The sequence below is a fragment of the Schistocerca serialis genome, unplaced genomic scaffold, assembly GCF_023864345.2.
Source record: "Schistocerca serialis cubense isolate TAMUIC-IGC-003099 unplaced genomic scaffold, iqSchSeri2.2 HiC_scaffold_1458, whole genome shotgun sequence".
In the NCBI taxonomy this organism is placed as follows: Eukaryota; Metazoa; Arthropoda; class Insecta; order Orthoptera; family Acrididae; genus Schistocerca; species Schistocerca serialis.
The window spans coordinates 1,223,154-1,240,235 of record NW_026047689.1 but is presented as its reverse complement, the minus strand read 5'-3'; the positions used below and the strand labels follow the sequence as shown (position 1 = coordinate 1,240,235).

At 43.9% G+C, this 17,082-nt stretch overlaps 1 protein-coding gene across 1 annotated transcript in view; it reads right to left on the bottom strand.

Annotated features, from left to right (window-relative positions):
- The window catches only part of LOC126443336 (uncharacterized), a 109,259-nt gene that overhangs the window by 25,208 nt on the left and 66,969 nt on the right, over positions 1-17,082 (bottom strand). The window contains exons 7-8 of the mRNA XM_050090929.1: positions 15,028-15,261; positions 2,467-2,642 (exon numbers count right to left, since the gene is read on the bottom strand). Of these exons, the coding sequence (XP_049946886.1) occupies positions 2,467-2,642; positions 15,028-15,261 (410 nt within the window). The remainder of the gene's footprint in view (positions 1-2,466; positions 2,643-15,027; positions 15,262-17,082) is intronic.

Sequence of the window (17,082 nt, the reverse complement as noted above, 5' to 3'; positions counted from 1 at the left end):
TTTTCCGAATTTTGTTATTAAAGCACGATGAGTCTTTTCCCCCTTGATCCACTTAGTAGGCGCATACTTTTCCGGATCACGATTTACAGTCTCTTTAAACTTTAGCCATAATTCCTCTATGGCCATAATTCTGGAATTAAATGATTGTATTTTATTGTCTAAGTGAGACGCTGACAACTGCATATCAACTCTCCTAGCGTTCTCGACTGATTTACTGACTTTCGTAACCATAGTCGCTATGATGACATCATGATCACTAATCCCCATCTCTATGCTGACGCCATCGATAAAGTCCTGCCTGTTTGTGCTGGCTGACGAACTAGCTGCTCAACAAAGTTTTCGGAAAACGTGTTCAAAAGTCCTTCACAAGACTGTCTGTCTGCACGACCTGCAGTGAATATATAGACGTCCCAGTCTATACTCGGTAGGTTAAGGTCACCGCCAGCTAGTGTCGCGTGATCTGGATATTTATGCAATGCTGATTCTTTGAATGGCTCAAAATCTGTCCCAGCGTAGTCGGGTGCGTGGTAAAAACATCCAACAACTGATATGGTTTCACCTAGTCCTGTTATGTGCGACCACGTAACTTCACTATTGCACTCAAATTCAACCTCAGTAAAGAGAATATTTTTTGTCAACTGCAATGAACGCTTCCCCTCCTACGGCGTCGAATATGTCTTTCCGATAAACATTCCAGGACTCGCTAAATATCTCAGAGTTTTTTTACTTTGGGTCTTAGCCAGCTCTCAATTCAAGAATAATTTGAGGTTGAGAACGTTCATGGAGGAGAGCATATTTGGGAACTACGTTACAAATACTTCGACAGTTGACTGATAAAAGTTTCAGAGTCGAACTGACTTTACTCTGAAAGCTATCTGATTTCCCTAAATGTGTACCAACTGGCCAGTGTTCATGATAGTACCTCAAACTACTGGCTAGCCTGAAACCCCCCACGTGCACTCCACAAGTACTCTGCTATCCGATCAGCTGCTTCCTTTGTGTAGTGCACCCCTGTCTTGAAATCTACCCATCTCCGATTTTCAGTTCACCTTCCCAACCACTGTTACCTTCATTCCCACTGCCTGACCCAATGTCGATAGTTTTATCCCGTCACACTATCTGCATGTCTCCGTACACAGTGAACCGGTAACCCACTCACAGTTCTGATGACAGATGTGGAGTAGCAAACCAAAAATCCCCACACAATAAACATTGTGGAGTAACAATACCGTTCCTCAAAAACAGCTCCAGTTGGCTACAAATCATGTTCAATTATCCTGCATAATACTATATCCTGAGTGTGTATTTTACCGCCCTGGCCGTGATCTGTCCTACTGCCTGTCTCTGTCATCATCCTATAGCACATAATTTCGCTCCTCACACTAACGACTGCCTCTCCACAGCTGTTTACCCACATCAATTCTCATGATGAACTTAATTGTGGATGTCGGTTGATCACCTTCGTTTCAGAAGACCTAGTCCATTTCCCAGACACACTCATCCCAAAGTGACTCCCCTACCGACCTCTTCAGATATAACTGCAGAAGTCTTTCATGTAATTGATAGCAATCACGACTGAGTCTAATTCTCCACCTCCATATCTACCCCACAATAAACCACCTAAAAGAGTCCAACAACACCGCCACAAGACCTGGGGTGCCTGCTGGGAGCTTGCCCATTCACACATAGGAAGGCACCTGCTCACCCTCCATAGTGCCAACATATCTCCTACACTACTCCATTCCACGGCCCCATATGTAAAACACTCGAGAGACTATTCCGCTTTCCTCCCGCTCGCAACCTCCACTATTTACGCTCTATGCTACGGACTGATTTAAACACACCAACCACAGGACAAAATACAAGAACGATGGCTATTCGCTTCCTTCCCTCATCGCTGCTTGGATTTTTCCTCCATCTGTTGAGATGAACATGACTAGTGGCCTCTTTTCCTCACCGACTGGATGCCAGTATCTGGACTAGAGTCGCTACTGCATGGTATTACCGTAATTTCTCCCGGAGTGTTTTTTTTTTTTTTTTTTTTTGTCCCGAATAAGACGAGGACACGCTCACTTTTCGTGTCAGGTTCCACATCATTGTTTCCACAAATTATGAAAACTTCGGAAGTATCTGTAACCATCAATACTTTCTCTAGTAAATGCAGTAACATCGTTTTTTGTGTCAGTTTTCTCCGCTGGTCTGTTACGTAATATGTGGCATATTTTAAGACACAATGCGAATCAAAAAATCGAAGGCTAAACGGAGTCCAAATATTTGTAAATCACGAAGTTTCTGTAACCAAGTCCTTCACTACTGTCTATTAATGCTAGTTCTTTACTCCATTTTGAATTAAATGATCCCTGTGTTTTCTATAACTTTAATGAGTACTTCCATGGATAAAAGTGAGATAAACTCCAATAAACCATAGTGAGTACGACAGACATTTGAGTGTACACTGGTTTATACCTGATTATCAAGTCCCCTGGCTCGTCCTTGTCTTCTTCCACCTCGTAGTGCTCCGCCTGTTTGCTGGCTAATTGCAAGTCCTGTACCCATCCGGTTAATTTCGTGTGCAGCATGTCTTTCACACGTTTCATGTCCTTAATCCAACCGTGGAGTTGCTGATCACTTGCGTGGTTACCCTGAGACACACAGAAAATAGTTCAAATTACTTTCATAACATCCACAAGCAGCAGCCTGTCTAATATACAGTTACATGTAGCACTATTACATGACACTGAAATTACTGCCAGCGCATGAGTGTAGTACATTCAGTTTTGTGCAGGCATACAAACATTAATGCACAGCAGATGCCTAGTGGGGTTTTATTAAATAAATACATTTCTCAAACTGTGACATCCGATAAGGGAGGTGCAGATATTTCTTGGTAGTTGACATTACAGACGTCTGAATGTATGAGTGTATACTCCCGTGACGATGTATCCAACTGAAATGTTCTAGAGCTGCCAGCAGCGTCGAGTTCCTACGTGTAAAGCCACATGGCGTAGCTGGAACTCTGACGAGATTCTATTCAAACTTTTGAACGATTTTCGAAAATAGAATAGCCAGACTGTTGACAAATCCGTCAAAATCCTACTCGTTACCAACGCTGTGAGAAACCTGAACACATATTATGACCTTCTACAAACGCAACGATAGACATCAGCCGCTCCATATCTGAAACATTATCTGAGTTAATTGTGCACACACGAAATGTCAGTTTGACTCAAAATTTTGTAGCGTTTGTCTGTTGTCTGGCTGATCGCTTTTGCCAAAAATTTGCGTTTGTTGCTCGTCATGTAACACAATGTCGTCTGTATCTGAACACGTCTCGAATATTGCAGATTTTAAGGAATGTATTGACTGCCTGAGTGTTAAGATCATTTTTTCTGGACCATTTTCGGGTACGAAGTTCGCATTTATGTCACATATTAAGGTCTATGCTCCTTTGGCGTTGTACAAATTGTAGGTTTCTGAGTCAATGCAGTAAAGATATGGCCATTTAATTACATATTTTCATACTTGAAAAATCACTCACAAAAATCTATAAGGTGCTCCCTGTTGATTTAGAATCATGACATTTTGGAAGAAGCCAGATTTCACAGTGCAAATAAAGGAAAAAATCTTAAAATCCGTAATTGGTAACTATATAACTCTAGAAAATACTTTTAGTATTATTTTTTATCAGTCTGTCTATTTGTCTGTCCATCTGTTGGGAATCTTTTTCTCTGGATCAGTTATGACTATCATGTTCAAATTATATTACATACAAAGGTATATGGACCCTTGGCGGCGTAAAAACTGTAAGCTTATAACTCACTCCAGTCAACAGATACGGCCGTTTATGTCTCGTGTTTTGATAATCGAAAACTCACTCATCGAAACCTATAGGGTGCTCTCCATTGACTTGGAATCGTGAGATTTGGCAACAACTAAGTTTTCCGGTACAAGTAAAGCAAAAAATCTGAAACTTGTTAACTTGTAATTATATCACATAAAAATGTCGTTTTCGATTTTGACGTACATTGTATTCATGACCTGTTGAAAGTATAACATACGAACATTACTGCATCCAAACATAAAATGTATGTTGTATTCATGATTTAGTACGTAAACGGAAATATGTTATTAAATCTTCTCTCCCTACATGCCGATGATTGGTTTTTTTACAGAGACATAATGATGCACGTTCTTTGGACTTTCTCTTTTGCGATTTGCGCTGAGTAATTCCAATGCAGTATTTTTCTTAAAGACGTTGTGTCTGCCATTAACTGTAACATTATTTGTTTTCACGATTACATTTTCGATCCTATGCGCTTTATACAGGTATACAGCAATAACCGAAAAGTGAAGTGCACATGGCATGTATAGAACGCCACTATCCTCGCATACATGAGGCAATTATATTACTAAAAATGTTAAAAGCAGCACATCACTTGCATCGGGCCACTGGAGGTGTCAAAATTTACAAATCTTCTGACGTGTGTATATCTGACTGCTGTCTCTGTATGTTGAGTCTCCTAACTCCGAGAGTACATCAACATCAGATGAGCTCAAGGATCATAGCAATGGCATAAGGTAAATTTATTGTTACTGATGTTAACATCACTAACATGAATCCTCTGCTTGCTTGTTCTTCTTTGTTTGGGCTGGGCTGAGGAAATAACGTAGAATTTTAGAACCGATCTTGATATTCCTGGGACCAGTATCTTGCCAGTAAAGTTACAGAGTCTCGATAACAGGCAAAAATCACTGGGAATCTCGATTCCCACGATGGGGAGTTTGTACAGAACCCTTAGTGCGTGAGTCCCTCTAGCACTTGCCCATTCTGTTTTCCTTTCTTCTATCTACCCTAGCATCACCCAGTATGTTGTTCTGGAAGGTGAGTGCTCACCACAGACATGGGTGCCGTCGGGAGTGTCTGAGGGAAGTGGGACGGAACTGCTCTTGTCCTCTCTACGTGGGGTCCCCAATCCTTTTGGGTCACAATGAAACAGGTGACAGTGGTTCCACAATAGATTATATTTAGGTAGGGAACCAACACTCGAAAGTGCATATTTATTGTGTTAAGGACATACACAGCATACACCACCTAACAACAATGTAGCTCATAGTAATTCTTCAAAGCAACGACTGTCAGTCTGAATCAATGCATGTATTGCAATAAGGCCTGCAGTTCTTCACACTTTTGCAAAGATCTCAGGTGTCCGTTGTGCACTCGAACAGTAGCAGCTGATAAACAGTGTAGACACCTGACCACCAAACGGACCTACTGTGCACAACTAGGCTCGTAGCACTCAAGCACCGCAGTGTCGCATTAACCTGTGCCCCAAGCACACCACTGACCCTGCTGTCAGCTGTCCATTGCATCAGATAGCTTGTGTCGTGTTCATGGTGAGGTGTGTTGCTGTGTACAGTGCACAATGAGTAATCAAAGATGAAATGTGGAAGCACTGGGACAAACGGATTTTGAGCCCTATGTCTGCTTGTGGCAATCCAGTATCGTTCACAGCGCTGTACTGTCCAACTTCATACAGTTTGTATTGTTTGTGGATGAAGCCTCATTCATCCGTGATGTTGTTTTCAAAAGCCAAACAGGCAGATCTAGAATGAGGACAACACCCACGCCACCCATATCGGAGGCCAACAGCAAAGATTCTCAGTCAAGGTATTTTAGGGCATTATCCAAGATCATTCCACTTTAATGTTAATGTTTGCAAGCACCAAGCACCTGAAGAATACACTCATTGTAGGACTGGAAAGGGGGGGGGGGTCCCCTCTGATGGCCATTGCGATCGCTGGATCTCATTCTCTGAGGTTATGTACAAAACACCTGTAGATACAGCTGAACATCTGCTTGCCAGGGTCCAAGCTGCCCGCCTCCTGGTACAACATTGTTGCTCATGGGCGAGGCCTCCACGACGAGTGCGGCCGCTTCATGTTTACAGATGATTAAAGGTGCGGCTGTTGTCACACGCATCGACTCAGTCTGTGTTTCGGCAAGTTTCTACACAGTTGTCACTTCTGCCCAGCTGCTCAGAACAATGAAATGTGACATGTCTTGCAAGACAGTAGCGTGATTGACTCGATTCCACTATCGCAGTAGCCGCCACGATACAGGAATGACCCGTGAGGATATGCTGACATTACTCCGAAACTGTGATCACAGAGAGAGCGTCATGCAGTCAAAGGTCGTGAGGTGGTGATATGAATGTGAGATATTTTCAAGAACACTGCCATCCTGAATTTGGAATCATTCAACTGTGTGTCAGTCAGACACCTTAGGCAAGAGTACGGTGGTGGAGAGAAAAACGGATTTACTTGTGTTGCAGATATTTGCAAATATTATTTTCTTAATAACATTTTTGTACTTTGATACTTCGAGCTCATTTTTTACAGTTCTTTTGTCAGCTATGTTTATTTACCAGGTGACATCTACAGTCTTTTTGGAGAACTGTCGAGATGATTTCCCAAGTTTCTGCAATGTGTCACTCAAAACGTAGCCGATCAGCAGCTACTTGCAGCCAGCATATTCCATTTCGTGCGTTTCTGTCACAGCACAATCCCACTCGTTTAATATGTGGAAGTTCTTCTTCTTACGGGAAATAAACCCGTTTGTGCTGCCTTGCATCCCCGCTTGGTAAGTAATGAGAGTAGTAGCAAGTTGAGAGAGGCATGTTCAAATGTGTACCAACACGCTGCGCACTGTCGCAATGCGCTATGTGTAAGTAGTGTTAGTGGGGAGAGAAGAAGCGTGATGGATTGCGACTTGAATTGCTGATCAGCGCACGCTGCGTGGCTGAAGGGGTTTGTAAACAGCCCTGCGGAGGGCGGCCCGAGTCTTTCTCCCTCTCCGACTGCCAGCCAGCCCTGATATCGGAGTCAAGCGCTCGTGCGGTATCCGTGACGACCATGGTGACTGCAGCCATGGCCACGCACGTTGGATAACAATGACGACGCCGCACTGTTGTCACTGTTTACCGACGACGGTGTGATGTCATTCATCATGGTCACCTTGGCTGAGGATGAAAGCAAGAATACATATTTTCTACAGTGTTTTTGTTTATACACTACTGGCCATTAAAATTGCTACACCACGAACATGACGTGCTACAGACGCGAAATTTAACCCACAGGAAGAAGATGCAGTGATATGCAAATGATTAGCTTTTCAGAGCATTCACACAATGTTGGCGCCGGTGGCGACACCTACAACGTGCTGACGTGAGGAAAGTTTCCAACCGATTTCTCATACACAAACAGCAGTTGACTGGCGTTGCCTGGTGAAATGTTGTTATGATGCCTCGTGTAAGGAGGAGAAATGCGCACCATCACGTTTCCGACTTTGATAAAGGTCTGATTGTAGCCTATCGCGATTGCGGTTTATCGTATCGCGACATTGCTGCTCGCGTTGGTCGAGATCCAATGACTGTTAGCAGAATATGGAATCGGTGGGTTCAGGAAGGTAATACGGAATGCCGTGCTGTATCCCAACGGCCTCGTATCACTAGCAGTCGAGATGACAGGCATCTTATCCGTATGGCTGTAATGGATCGTGCAGCCATGTCCAGATGGGGACGTTGCAAGACCACAATCATCTGCACGAACAGTTCGATGACGTTTGCAGCAGCACGGACTATCAGCTCGGACACCGTGGCTGCGGTTACCCTTGACGCTGCATCACAGACAGGAGCGCCTGTTATGCTGTAGTCAACGACGAACCTGGGTGCACGAATGGCAAAACGTCATTTTTTCGGATCAATCCAGGTTCTGTTTACAGCATCATGATGGTCGCATTCGTGTTTGGCGACATCGCGGTGAACGCACATTGGAAGCGCGTATTCGTCATCGCCATACTGGCGTATCACTCGGCGTGATGGTATGGGGTGCCATTGGTTACACGTCTCGGTCACCTCTTGTTCGCAATGACGGCACTTTGAACAGTGGACGTTACATTGCAGATGTCTTACGACCCGTGGCTTTACCTTCATTCGATCCCTGGGAAATCCTACATTTCAGCAGGACAATTCCTGACCGCATGCTGCAGGTCCTGTACGGGCCTTTCTGGATACAGAAAATGTTGCACTGCTGCCCTGAGCAGCACATTCTCCAGATCTCTCACCAATTGAAAACGTCTGGTCAATGGTGGCCGAGCAACTGGCTCGTCACAATACGCCAGTCACTAGTCTTGATGAACTGTGGTATCGTGTTGAGGCTGCATGGGCAGCTGTACCTGTACACGCCATCAAAGCTCTGTTTGAGTCAATGCCCAGACGTGTCAAGGCCGTTATTACGGCAAGAGGTGGTTGTTCTTGGTACTGATTTCTCAGGATCTACGCACCGAAATTCCATGAAAATGTAATCACTGTCAGTTCTAGAATAATATATTTGTCCAATGAATACCCGTCTATCATCTGCATTTCTTCTTGGTGTAGCAATTTTAATGGCTAGTAGTGTAAGTGATCCTTATGGGTTCTACTTCTTCTTTTCTAGCTGTGAGCAGGCGTTATTCGCTGTGGGATCTGAACCCAGCAGCTGATAATGATGATGACGATGATGATGATCTCTGGGGAACGACTTCGATCGTTCAGAGGCAGATATCGCTTATTCTACAGTATTAAATGTTTTGTTTGTTATTTTTGAGATGCTCTAGTTTGTACTCAATGCGATCATCGCTGTTTTGACACGACCACCAGCTACTAGTTCTTTTGCACCTGTGTTTTCGTTTGGGTTTGTCCATATTCTTTCAGACACATTCCCCTGCCGACGTCATACACCTCCTCTAGTACTCATGCTGGATATGCCCTTAATGACAAACATGCCCACTGATGATGAGTTGCTGGAAGTGTATTCCAGTAATGAACACAACAACAGTTTTACATGTAAGTACTCAGAATTTATTATTATTATTATACGAATACGGATTTTTATTTCTCCTTCCTTAGATACTTATCAACTGCGTCTCTTTCTCCTTCTGGTGTGCAGAGTTATTAGGAGTTGGACGTGTCGTTGAGGCGAAGAGCATTGTCCAAGTTAGGGGGAGAGCTGTCGTGACGTCATGGGGTGAGTCGATACCAGAGCGGTCGTACTGAGTCACTTTTCTGAGGTGCAGGAAAGGGAGTCCTGTAAGACACTCAGCTGTATACCCTACCTTGATTTATGTTCATAAGATTTTGATCAACTTATTGTGGGGTTCAGTTACATCTCTGTTCAAAAGTATATACTGCTAACAAAAAGCATGTCCTAATGCCCAGAATCATGATGAAAGGAATTTAAATTGATTTCCATGGTTGCTTCTCACTAGTGATAGAAATTAACCAAAAAATACAGGGCATACAGATACACAACAAACACCAGATGTCCACTGGCGTTCTAACTTCTCGTTTATGGCCGAATGTAGGAAAGCCATAAGAAGAAGAAAAACATTAACACGCTGCGTGGCACATCGACAAAGAAGTCGAGCGTAAATTAGGTGGTCCCTTCTTCTTGTCCATATTAGCCGAGAAACATCCAAAAAGTGTAGCCCTGCTGCTAATCTCTGAAGACGATAAGCAACACAACGTATGGATCAAATGCATGTCCCACCTACGTTCCTCTGAAATGAAAACAAAAAAGGTGCAAGATATTTTTGCTGTAGATGGCTGAAGTCGTTTACCAAGAGCATGTATGTTGAAAGACACCTGATTGCCTGCTAGAGCCAGGAAACAATAGGTGTGGAAATGCTTATCAAGGATAAACGGTTCCCGAAGTTTAAGAATGCCTCTCACCAACACTTCTTATCTCGATGATGTAGAGTTTCAAGAGTTTCAACTTGGGACGCAGAAGGGGTCTTCCCATACGAATATCTGGATTCTCTAGTAAACTAAGAGGCATTTCCATAATGAATGGAAAGAACGGGCACTTGGTGAATGAACAGCAGGACGTCGGCGTCTCTGATTTATCACAACATGTAAAATGATGAACACGAATGTACATCTGACCGGAAACATCTTCGAGAGATTCTGTAGCATATGGCTGAGATTTCGTGGGATGCCATGTTAAGAAAGACACAAGCCAGCAGCGAATTCTTGACCAATGTTGAGATGCATGTCTTCCTGGAACATGCGGTCCACGAGTGACTTTGCCAATGTGTGCGCAGGTATGCCAAGGCAAATAACTTGCAAATAATCGAGTGGGAGTACAGGTTGTCTGACGACTTCAGTTTCATCCTTTACCTGGATGTAAACTGTCTCTCAAAGCAAACCATGCACCAAAGTCTCCCTTTTCAAGGGCTCTCATGGATGTCCAAAGCGGAAATCACCAGACTGAGGAAAGAGATCAAATATGTGGCCGCTGATGCTGTTGAGGGATATGTCCTAGAGGTAGAGCTGGACTATCCCACAAGTCTGCATGACAGACACGGTGATTGGCACAGCCTGAAAGACTTTCACGTTCAGGGACTTCAACAGGTGCCTCCTCTAGGGCATTGGCGCTGCGCCACAAATGCTTATCAGGAGACATTTCGATTGAGGTTATATACTGAGGTATATACTGCAATTCCAGCTGGAAGCAGGGGTGTCCTATCACGATCACAAGTGGTTCATCGGGGGGCATAGGTGTGGAAATCTGCTGCACCCAGACTATTTACTGATGTGTCTGGGTGGGTTTATTTGTTAGTAAAAAGGTAAAAAGGTGTTCCATTTGACTGGGTGTGTGTGGAATAGTTTGATGAGCTGTTTGTCACAGTTCTGAGTGCATGTTTGAGATTATGAATGTTTCATTGCACACTGCGTGCGTCCGTGTGTGTGTGTGTGTGTGTGTGTGTGTGTGTGTGTGTGTGTGTCTGAGAGAGAAAGAGAGAGAGAGAGAGAGAGAGAGAGAGAGAGACTATACATTTTGTGTGGAACATGTACAATATGCATCCGTGTAAAGGAAGTATTTTATATGTTTATGGTGCGTGTGTGTGTGTGTGTGTGTGTGTGTGTGTGTGTGTGTGTGTGTGTGTATTGTTTTTGTGTTGCCATTGCTGTTGCTGTTCTAAGTATGTACACACTCAAAACTTCTGTCTCTCTCTCTCTGTGGTACTAACAAGTGTTTAATAGATATTGGAAATTAAAAGTATGTTCACACTGAAAACTTCTGACTCTCTCTCTCTCTCTGTTACTAATAAGTGTTTCATAGATATTGGAAATTAAAAAATTACCTTATTCACAAAAGAATGTGTATATTGTAACAAATATGAATCAATTACGAAATAACAAAACTGTTAGGTATATCACAATTACGAGAAAAAATCGCAATGCAGTTCTTCTTCTTCATATTTTTTTAATAAAATACCTCTTTAAGACTATCAGTTTTATATTGATGGGAGGTGCCAGAGAAAAAAGAAATCCTTTTCGAATACAATATTCTTTAAATTTACATACATACATGGCCGACCAGTTTTAGGCGATACAATCTCGAACCGCGCGACTGCTACGGTCGCATGTTCGAATACTGCCTCGGGCATGGATGTGTGTGATGTCTTTAGGTTAGTTAGGTGTAAATAGTTCCACGTTCTAGGGGACTGATGACCTCACAATTTAAGTCCCATAGTGCTCAGAGCCATTTGAACTATTCTGAACATACATACATACATACACTCCTGGAAATGGAAAAAAGAACACATTGACACCGGTGTGTTAGACCCACCATACTTGCTCCGGACACTGCGAGAGGGCTGTACAAGCAATGATCACACGCACGGCACAGCGGACACACCAGGAACCGCGGTGTTGGCCGTCGAATGGCGCTAGCTGCGCAGCATTTGTGCACCGCCGCCGTCAGTGTCAGCCAGTTTGTCGTGGCATACGGAGCTCCATCGCAGTCTTTAACACTGGTAGCATGCCGCGACAGCGTGGACGTGAACCGTATGTGCAGTTGACGGACTTTGAGCGAGGGCGTATAGTGGGCATGCGGGAGGCCGGGTGGACGTACCGCCGAATTGCTCAACACGTGGGGCGTGAGGTCTCCACAGTACATCGATGTTGTCGCCAGTGGTCGGCGGAAGGTGCACGTGCCCGTCGACCTGGGACCGGACCGCAGCGACGCACGGATGCACGCCAAGACCGTAGGATCCTACGCAGTGCCGTAGGGGACCGCACCGCCACTTCCCAGGAAATTAGGGACACTGTTGCTCCTGGGGTATCGGCGAGGACCATTCGCAACCGTCTCCATGAAGCTGGGCTACGGTCCCGCACACCGTTAGGCCGTCTTCCGCTCACGCCCCAACATCGTGCAGCCCGCCTCCAGTGGTGTCGCGAAGGCGTGAATGGAGGGACGAATGGAGACGTGTCGTCTTCAGCGATGAGAGTCGCTTCTGCCTTGGTGCCAATGATGGTCGTATGCGTGTTTGGCGCCGTGCAGGTGAGCGCCACAATCAGGACTGCATACGACCGAGGCACACAGGGCCAACACCCGGCATCATGGTGTGGGGAGCGATCTCCTACACTGGCCGTACACCGCTGGTGATCGTCGAGGGGACACTGAATAGTGCACGGTACATCCAAACCGTCATCGAACCCATCGTTCTACCATTCCTAGACCGGCAAGGGAACTTGCTGTTCCAACAGGACAATGCACGTCCGCATGTATCCCGTGCCACCCAACGTGCTCTAGAAGGTGTAAGTCAACTACCCTGGCCAGCAAGATCTCCGGATCTGTCCCCCATTGAGCATGTTTGGGACTGGATGAAGCGTCGTCTCACGCGGTCTGCACGTCCAGCACGAACGCTGGTCCAACTGAGGCGCCAGGTGGAAATGGCATGGCAAGCCGTTCCACAGGACTACATCCAGTATCTCTACGATCGTCTCCATGGGAGAATAGCAGCCTGCATTGCTGCGAAAGGTGGATATACACTGTACTAGTGCCGACATTGTGCATGCTCTGTTGCCTGTGTCTATGTGCCTGTGGTTCTGTCAGTGTGATCATGTGATGTATCTGACCCCAGGAATGTGTCAATAAAGTTTCCCCTTCCTGGGACAATGAATTCACGGTGTTCTTATTTCAATTTCCAGGAGTGTATTTGTACACAGTATTATGTGAGAGCCCAGTTACCAGGGGCACAGGGTCAAAATCGTGAGCTGCCTCGTTACCTGGGCCACAGCACGCCCTGCCGTACTACTCTGCAGGGCTGCATTGAAGAACCACAAGAGGAATTATCTCGAATACGAATACTTCAAGACTGCTGCAGTTGTCTGAAAACCTAAGTTTCATTGAGAAAGCAAAGTGTGTCTTTCAATCGAATCTATCTGTACAACATTGGTTTCACTGAATAACTTTTCGCAATTACACTTTTCCTAAGCAGGTGCAGTGTATGATCAACGAAGCGTAGCTGCACCGCAAATGTAATAAAGAAGTCGCCCTTTAAATGTTCTCGCAAGCTATGAGGTACTAACTCTACAAAATATTGGATACGTATCAGGTAAATTGCCTTTGCTGCAGTGAAATGCATGGATGATGGTAACGAAAACAAGATGCAATGACAGGACGTGATACGATGTCGGCAGAAACCATTCTTAAATACGGAACCCGCTACTATCAATCGTTGAAATTACCATCCAGCAAACATCCGTAATATTTATAGGAAAAAGATTTAATCTACCCAGAACCTTTTCACTTCACTAAAACAGGTATCGCCTACTTCTTTTCTCAAAGGATCCAAAATGAGGCTCGCACGATATTTTAGGGACTGGCACGTTGCTACATACGCCACAAAAAGTTACACAAAGACACGGATCATACTGCGTCCTTTTGCTTTCCATGTATACTACTGTCAGAATCCAAACAGTCATAATGCACAGTGGCCATTCTATGTGTTAAGGTTGGGTTGTTTAGGGAAGGAGACCAGACAGCGAGGTCATCGGTCTCATCGGATTAGGGAAGGATGGCGAAGGAAGTCGGCCGTGCCCTAAATCCGAATGGCCGGACACGGGATTGAACCGTCGTCCTCCAGAATGCGAGTCCAGTGTATGTGTTAAGAGCACATAGCTTTTACTCTCGGCAGTGGGAACATCACTGGTGGTGGTGTTCATAAGTCATAGACAGAGAATTCAGACTCGATAATGGTTCGAGTTAGGCCACGAGACACGTGCAGAAAGGCTAACGACTAAGATGAATGCTCTCAGAAAGCAGCATCCGGTTTCAGGTTAGTCTGACAGAGATTTTCATTGGCCTTGACATATTCATAAAATGTTCTGGTTGTGACTGTAGTAGCACAGTGCCTTTAACAAAGCCACTCGCAGACGCAACACGCTCTAACTGGTGGACCCCAGCTGCAGGTTTTCGTTATTGACGCGCGTCCTCTGTGGCTGCGGCGGCTGGGGCATTGCCCTGTCACACGGACAGTGCTGGCTGGCGGTGGTGAGCACAGGGGGCCGCCAATGGCGTCGAGCCACAGGTGTCAGCTGCGCTATCGTCTTGTCATGGAGTCGTGGGAAATGGTCACGTGAATGTTAAGGTGGGAAGACGTTGAACAGTTGTGTCGAAATGTATGAATTATGTGGTATGTATACAGGTTCATTACGAGATTTGAAGTTGACGAACCTCCATGTTGAGAGAAGTAATTTTATAGGCCTTCCATATGGAGTAGAGATTCTTAGGAAGAGAAGATGCTGATGGAGACTTGAAATGCCACACTGAGACTCTAGACCACTCCACTAAATATGAAGCTAACATGCTTCAGCTTGTAAAGCAGGACTGGATGCAAAGTTATCTGAATCTGTTAAAGAAGTACCTAGCAAATACGAGAAAAGAAAGATACAGACGATTTTCTTCGACCTCTAACCACTCCGAGCTTAGCCTCCCTGTATGATAGCCCCAAAAGGCTCACAGAAGTAGAGGTTGGTTCAGAATTCTTCTAGATGGTTAGTATTAGAACTGGAGAGCCAAAGATAGCTACAGTGTGAAGAAGGTAAACACTCTCCAAGAACTGACTAGGTGGTGTGTGTCATTTTCTCACCCCCTGTACGTATAATACAGTTTATAAGAGGAGGAAAAAACTCCACTTACCATTAGTTCGAATGCGAGGGGAACCAACAGCTGTGGGGCGTGCGTCGCACCGAGTGAGAGCAGCTGCGCCAAGTCCCGCCAGTAGCTGGAGAGGCGTTCCCGGAAAACAGCCGCCTGGACCTGCAGTTCTGCACAAGACAGGACAACAAGCCAGTGGATCAGACTTCTGTAGGAAGCACAGCTTTCACTTTCTGCCCCCACAAAGTGTATGCAGGTAGCATTTACCTTTTGAAACTAGATCAATATACAATGTCAGTAATCGCATGAGTTACAGCACGGACATCTTGACCGGACGTTACAAAGCTCATATTCCAGCGACAAATTTAAAGAGCACATCAAGCAAACAGAGAGGAGTACCATCACCTAACGTAGATCCAGTAATAAAAATTAACCTAATGGTAGAAGTATCAAAATACCTGAAGAAGTGGAAATATACAACTGTTTCAAAAATCACCCACACAGCTTGCCCAACAATAAGACAGATTTAAGAAATAAGACACCTCGAGATAAATTTCAGTCAGTTTTACGTGCTAATAGTAGAAAGTAACATAAATGAGAATGTATAGTTTGGCTATTTGACTTTGACTTACTGACAAGCATAGGACGTAACGATTTGCACAGAATCGTGTACATGCTGGTTTTATAATATGAGTAGTCTTTACGACGTTTCCCGTGAGTTGTATATGTATGGAAATGAGGAAGAATTATGTCCACTCATAAACGTTTTTATATTTAGGATGTATTTATTTTAACATAAGTAATATATTTTAGTAACTCAGTAAAAAATTGAATAAGGTGTTTTGCAAGTGTAGCTGAAAAAGCCATTCTCGGCCTAAACTTTCTAAGGACCATGGAAATGTATGACTACATTTGTACTGGTACAGCACCTTGAATATTAACAGTACATTTTACAATTACATGATGATACACATAATGTTTTGTAATTTGTGACAAGTATCCCATCACATGTTTCTATCTCACTTTTTGTACTCCTTTTTCTTTTTATTTGTCCACTGGATCAATTCATGAACGAAAGTTGTTGTGAATGCGATTTATACCTTTGTGATGTTAATGTGGTACAAAGAATACACATGTAAAATTATATATATATATATATATATATATATATATATATACTTCGTTTGGCCGTGAACATCCTCTCTGAATGTTCTTCTCTACTCTTTATGTTGTCTTTCATTTTTCCATTATGAGTTAGTTTGTCCTTGGTTAAAATGGCTCTGAGCACTATGGGACTCAACTTCTGAGGTCATTAGTCCCCTAGAACTTAGAACTAGTTAAACCTAACTAACCTAAGGACATCACACACATCAATGCCCGAGGCAGGATTCGAACCTCGCGGTTCCAGACTGCACCGCCTAGAACCGCACGGCCACTTCAGCTGGCTACTTTTGTCCTCAAGGTAGCAGAATTCTTTCAGTTCGTCTTGATCCTCGTCTACAATTCTGACAAGTTGAACACTGATCTGATTTCTGCTAGACATCATTAATTTAATCTTTCTTTGGTTTAGTCTTAATTCATAGAGTCTACCCATTAGATTGTTCATTCTACTCAACATCTCCTACTGTTACCTCTGGCTTCCATTGAGAACAGCAATGACATCAGCTATTCCTGTCACTGATAACCTTTCAACATGAATTTTAATTCCATTTCTGAACCCCATTTTTAATTCCGTCATTGCTTCTTCGATGTAAAGATTGAATCGTAGGGGCGATTAGATGTATGTATTTTACCTTTCCTAACCTAATCTGTTTGTTATTGGTCTTCCTACTTTATCCTCTTGTTTGATATACAAATTGCACGTAACTCTTCTTTCCCTAGAGGTTACACCCATTTTCCTTAGAGTTTCGGAAATCCTGCAACATTTTAAATTATCGTAAGATTTTTATCTAACTACAAATCCTACGGACATGCCCAGATTTTCCTTAAGCCTCGCTTTAATCATCAATCGCCAACTGAGAAGTCCTTCGCTGATGCCTTTATCTTTCCTAAAACCAAATTGATCGTCATCTAGCACTTTCTCAATCTACTTTTTCC